Below are 5786 nucleotides of genomic sequence, written 5' to 3' on the forward strand. Positions count from 1 at the left end.
AAAGGTAAAATCAACATCCTTGGTGAACATGGATGCAACAGTCCTTAGGAAGAGTACTTAATAGTTCAAAAAAAAATTCAACAGCACTTACAAGGACCATACTTCGTGATGAAGATGGGTTCACCCAGTCATGTAAGGGCTGCAACATATGCCAACTGATTAGCAATGTTGTGCAGAAACAGAAGGGCAAGAATCACATACTTAGCCGAAAAGAGTGAAATTGTCATTTTTTCAGGGAAAACGCATAGACCCGGAAACCATGGTGTTGTGTATAACAAGCCAGTCCCACAAGACATTTTTTTTTTTTCAAATCCTGGATCTCAGGTTGGGGAGCAGACCTGATAGTAAAAGGGAATGATTAGGTATGTGAAGGGGAAAGAGGAGGGGGGTAAGTATATAGAGTAGGTGAATATTATCAAAGTACATTATGTGCAGATACAGAAATGTTACAGTGAAGTTTTTTACTTTATATGCTTAATATTTACTAAAACAAAATCTTTAAAACGTAAAAAGAAACAAAGAAAATGAGTAGTTAGAAAAAGAAAAATGGAGGATAGCTAACAAAGAAAATTTAAAATATGTAAAAATTAACATCTAAAACCAGAAACATAAATTACAAAAAAATAAAATGAAAAACTAAAACCAATACCCCCAAAGCACAACCAGCAAAGTGAGAGGAAAAACTCACTCTGTCAAGTACAACAAGTCACCAGCATCCGAGTCCAAAACTTCACCAGTATCCAGGTCCAAAACTTTCACCCACGTCCAAGTCCCACAGATCACCACCCAACAGCTCTCTGTACTAGAAGGACAAAACCCAGCCCTAGGCAGTGTGTTATATGCACAGGTGTCAGTCATTCCTCACAGTGGCTCCTTGTGAGGTCAGAGCAAGACATGGACCAATGAGGGATGGGCACACTCCTGTCAAAGGACTGTGTTAACTACTCTGCAGTCACTGCTACCAAGTGCCCCACAGAAAGTAACATAAGGAAGGGTTCCTTTCTGCTCACACTTTGTGAGAACAGGGAAAGCATGGTAGCAGGAATAGTTGGTGTTAGCATGTGGCTGCTTACACTGTACTTGTGGTCACCCCACCTCCAACACCAGGCTAACAAACTGCTTCCTGGAGCTAGATCCCCCACTAAAGCTAGGCCCCAACTTCCCAAGACAATCACCTGCTGGAGAGCACAAGTTCAAACACAAAAATGTCTACATGGGACATTTTACAAGCAAACCCTAGGAAGAACTGGCTCCACTTTAACAGTAGTAACAACAGAAATGGTAACAATGAAAATATGGGCCCCTAAAACTCTGTGTTTTATTGGGTATAGACTCTGATATCTATCAGTAAGAAAGTGAACCCAGAGCATGTTCCAATGACCTTTGCAAGTAAGATCAAAAATGCTGTGATAACAGCTGACTGTTACAGACCTCAACATATCTACATTCAGAGTAGATATGTTAAAATTCATATATTTGGAGTGCATGAGGTGTATTTTTGGATATATGAGGGCTGCTTTCTTGTTCTAACATGGAAGTTTGTTATATGTTTCCACATGACCCTAGGAAGGACTATACTCTCTTTCAGGCCCTGTTCGATAAGCAACACATCCTGTCATGATGGTGACCCTCCAAAGGCTCCCAACTCTCAATATTATCATTGCTTTAGGAGTGAAGATACAACATGGACTTGGAGGGACACATGTTCCAACATGATACCCCACAAACTAGAGCTGGTCATCACTAGACGTGACCTGCCAGAGGTGAGTCATTACAGTTCTCCTCACAGACATCCGGCAGGCTCTCAAAGACAAGGTAGAAATTCCTTATGTAAGGTCTGAGGACCTGCTCATTATCAAAGTAGTCATGTTGAAATGAAGGAGCCCAAGGAGTAGGGAGAAATATTTGCCTGACCAGATGGATATGAAAGTTTTAATGAATAATAGGCACTTAGGCAGACACACAGGCAGGTGAATTATGAGAGAGTCCCTTGCATTACAGTGAATGGGGTCCATTTTTACAGCCATTAAGAAATATCTGGCCTTATCTCTTGGGCCATTTGTGTGGCCTCTTATTTGAATAGTTAAGAGGACAGATCACTATGTTTTTTAACACCATTGGCTTCCTTTTGTGAAACTGACCGTTTGGGGTGAGGTACCAGGGCTGTTGAGTTAGATTCTAACTGCCTGTTAAGGTATCACAAACAGTATCAGCTCCTGCCATTTATGTCAACGTGGGTAAAATGCGAGAGTAAAGGGCTGAGCAAAAGAAGCCACAAGAGAGAGAAAGATGGCGCCGCGAAGAGAGAGGGTTTCTACGCTGCCTCGGCTCCCACTGTGGGTACTGTTTTTTCTGCTGCTGCTGCTCGTGCCCCAGCCCATCGCCGGTCATGGCGGCAAGTACTCGCGGGAGAAGAACGAGCCTGAGATGGCCGCCAAGCGCGAGCCCGGGGAGGAGTTCCGCATGGAGAAGCTGAACCAGCTTTGGGAGAAGGCCCAGCGGCTTCATCTGTCTCCTGTGAAGCTGGCAGAGCTCCACTCTGACCTGAAGATACAGGAAAGGGACGAACTCAACTGGAAGAAGCTGAAGGCGGAAGGCTTGGACGAGGATGGGGAGAAAGAAGCAAAAGTGATCCACAACCTCAATGTCATCTTGGCCAGGTACGGACTGGATGGGAGGAAGGACACCCAGATGGTGCACAGCAACGCACTTGAAGACACCCAGGACGAGCTGGGGGACCCCAGGCTGGAGAAGTTGTGGCACAAGGCAAAGACATCAGGGAAATTCTCCAGTGAAGAACTGGACAAGCTGTGGCGGGAGTTTCTGCACCACAAAGAGAAGATCCACGAATACAATGTGATGCTGGACACACTGAGCAGAGCTGAAGAAGGTTATGAGAACCTTCTCAGTCCTTCCGACATGAGCCACATCAAGAGCGACGCGCTGAGCAGCAAGCACAGTGAGCTGAAGGACAGGCTGCGGAGTATCAACCAGGGCCTAGACCGCCTGAGGAAGGTCAGCCACCAGGGCTACAGCCCCACCACCGAGTTTGAAGAGCCCCGAGTGATAGATCTGTGGGACCTGGCCCAGTCTGCCAACTTCACCGAGAAGGAACTGGAGTCATTCCGGGAGGAGCTCAAGCACTTTGAGGCCAAAATTGAAAAGCATAACCACTACCAGAAGCAGCTGGAGATTTCCCACCAGAAACTGAAGCACGTGGAGAGCATCGGTGACCCCGAGCACATCAGCCGCAACAAGGAGAAGTACGTGCTGCTAGAAGAGAAGACCAAGGAGCTGGGCTACAAGGTGAAGAAGCATCTGCAGGACCTGTCCAGCAGGGTCTCGAGAGCTCGGCACAATGAGCTCTGAGGACCGGGAGCCACCAGCAGAGGGGCTCCTGAAGACACTGGGAGCCGGCAGCATGCCGTCTGCATGCACAGCCCCTGTAACTGGTGTGGCTGACCACAGTGACGTGGCAAGGAGGATCCTTGGACACACCAATATGATCCTGCTGTGGTTGGCAAGGACTTCTTTTCTCTCGAGCAAGTGTGTGTGGCCGTCACCACCCTGGCTGAGGGCCGTGGCATAGCCACCAGTGAGATATGACTGCCACAAGAGAGGGAAAATATGCATAGAGGGTCGTAAAGCAAGGCTGCCCACTCTCTCCATAACTATTCAATATAGTAATCAAAATTCTAGCTAGAGCAACAAGACGACAAAAGGAGATCAAGGGGATACAAATTGGGAGGGAAAAAGCCAAACTTTCGCTATTTGCAGATGATATGACAGTCTATATAAGTGACCCCAAATATTCCACCATGGAACTCCTACAGCTGGTAAATACCTTCAGTAATGTGTCAGGATACAAGATTAAATTAAAAAAAAAAATCAGTAGCCCTACTATCTACTAATTATAAATGGGCTGAGAAAGAAATTAGAGAAACATCACCCTTTAAAATAGCCACAAATAACATAAAATATCTTGGGGGTAACTCTAACCAAACAAGGAAAATATCTGTGGGACAAGAGCTTTGAGTCTTTGAAGAAAGAAGTTAAAGAGGATATCAGAAAATAGAAAGATCTCCTATGTTCGTGGATAGGTGGGATCAACCTAGTAAAAATGGCAATCTTACCAAAAGCAATCTATAGATTCAATGCAATCCCCCATCAAAATCCCAATGCAATTCTTCACAGAACTTGAAGGAACAATACTCAACTTCATAGGGAAAAACAAAAATCCCAGGATAGGCAAAACAATCTTATACAACAAAGGAACTTCCGAAGGCATTCCCATGCCTGACTTCAAGCTCTGCTATAGTGCTATAATAATAAAAACAGCTTGGTATTGGCATAAAAACAGACACATTGATCAATGGAATCAAACCGGGGACCCTGACATTAACATATACAGCTATGAACACTTGATTTTTGACAAAGAAGTGAAAATTATACAATGGGGAAAAAGCATCTTCAACAGATGGTTCTGGCATAACTGGATCTACATGTAGAAGAATCCAAATAGATCCATATCTATCACCATGTACAAATCTCAAGTCCAGATGAATCAAAGAACTCAATATAAATACAGTTATACTGAATCTCATAGAAGAGAAAGTGGGAAATAGCCTTGAACGCACGGGCATAAGAGACATCTTCCTAAATATAACACCACTAGCACAGACACTGAGAGAAATAATTAATAAATGGGACCTCTTGAAACTGAGAAACTTCTGTAAGGCAAAGGACACTGTCAATAAGACAAAAAGGCAGCCTATAGAGTAGGAAAAGATCTTTATCAACCCCACATCAGACAGAGGGCTGATCTCCAAATTATATAAAGAACTCAAGAAACTAGACAGCAAAATATCAAAAAATTCGATTTAAAAATGGGCTACAGAACTAAACAGATAATTCTCAACAGAAGAATCTCAAATGGTCAGATGATATTTAAAGAAATGTTCAAAATCCTTAGCTGTCAGGAAAATGCAAAACAAAGCAACAATGAGATACCATCTTATGCCTGTCAGAATGGCTAAAATAATAAAAACAGAAGACAGTTTATGTTGGAGAAGATGTGGAGAAAGGGGAACACTCCTCCACTGCTGGGGGAATGCAATCTTGTACAGCCACTCTGGAAATCAATATGGCAGTAACTCTGAAAATTGGTAATCCACATACCTCAACACCCAGCAATACCACTCCTAGGCAATACCCAAAAGTTGCCCAACCATGCCACAAGGACATTTGCTCAACCATGTTCATAGCAGCATCATTTGTAATAGCCAGAACCTGGAAACATTCTAGATGCCCTTCAACAGAAGAATGGATAAAGAAAATGTGGTACATTTACATAGTGGAGTATTATGTAGCAGTAAAAAATAATGTTATCATAAAATTTGTAGGCAAATGGATGGACCTAGAAAAAAATCATCCTGAGTGAGGTAACCCAGATCCAGAAAGACAAAACAGTATGTACTCAGTCATATGTGAATAATAGAAGCAAAGCAAATGATAACAGGGCCACAGTCCACATCCCAGAGAATCAAGGTAAAGAGGGGGACAATAAGAGGGACACACATGGATGTCTCAGGAAGGGGAAAGATTAAGACTCCTGGGCAAACTATAGAGAGTGTGGAATAGAGAGGAGGGGGATAGGAGGGAATGAGAGGTAGGAACATGGGGGAGAGATAGGGAGGGAGAGCGATGAAAGAGATATCTTGACAGAGTGTACCATTAAGGGGATGGGGAGACATCTGCAACTAGGGAAAACCCTGGAACTCACCAGC

At 43.7% G+C, this 5786-nt stretch overlaps 1 protein-coding gene across 1 annotated transcript; it reads left to right on the plus strand.

Annotated features, from left to right (window-relative positions):
* The first annotated feature begins 2274 nt into the window (after positions 1 to 2274).
* On the plus strand, positions 2275 to 3583 carry LOC114689204 (alpha-2-macroglobulin receptor-associated protein). The gene has a single exon (XM_028863586.2). It carries the CDS (start codon positions 2290 to 2292, stop codon positions 3367 to 3369), a length of 1080 nt encoding a protein of 359 aa, XP_028719419.1. The 5' UTR covers positions 2275 to 2289; the 3' UTR covers positions 3370 to 3583.
* The last annotated feature ends 2203 nt before the right edge of the window (positions 3584 to 5786 follow it).

The sequence above is a fragment of the Peromyscus leucopus genome, chromosome 4 (genome assembly GCF_004664715.2).
Source record: "Peromyscus leucopus breed LL Stock chromosome 4, UCI_PerLeu_2.1, whole genome shotgun sequence".
NCBI lineage: Eukaryota > Metazoa > Chordata > Mammalia > Rodentia > Cricetidae > Peromyscus > Peromyscus leucopus.

What these genes read in the sequence shown, in the direction of transcription:
- LOC114689204 (XM_028863586.2), top strand. Translation starts at nt 2,290, where the DNA reads ATGGCGCCGCGAAGAGAGAGGGTTTCTACGCTGCCTCGGCTCCCACTG.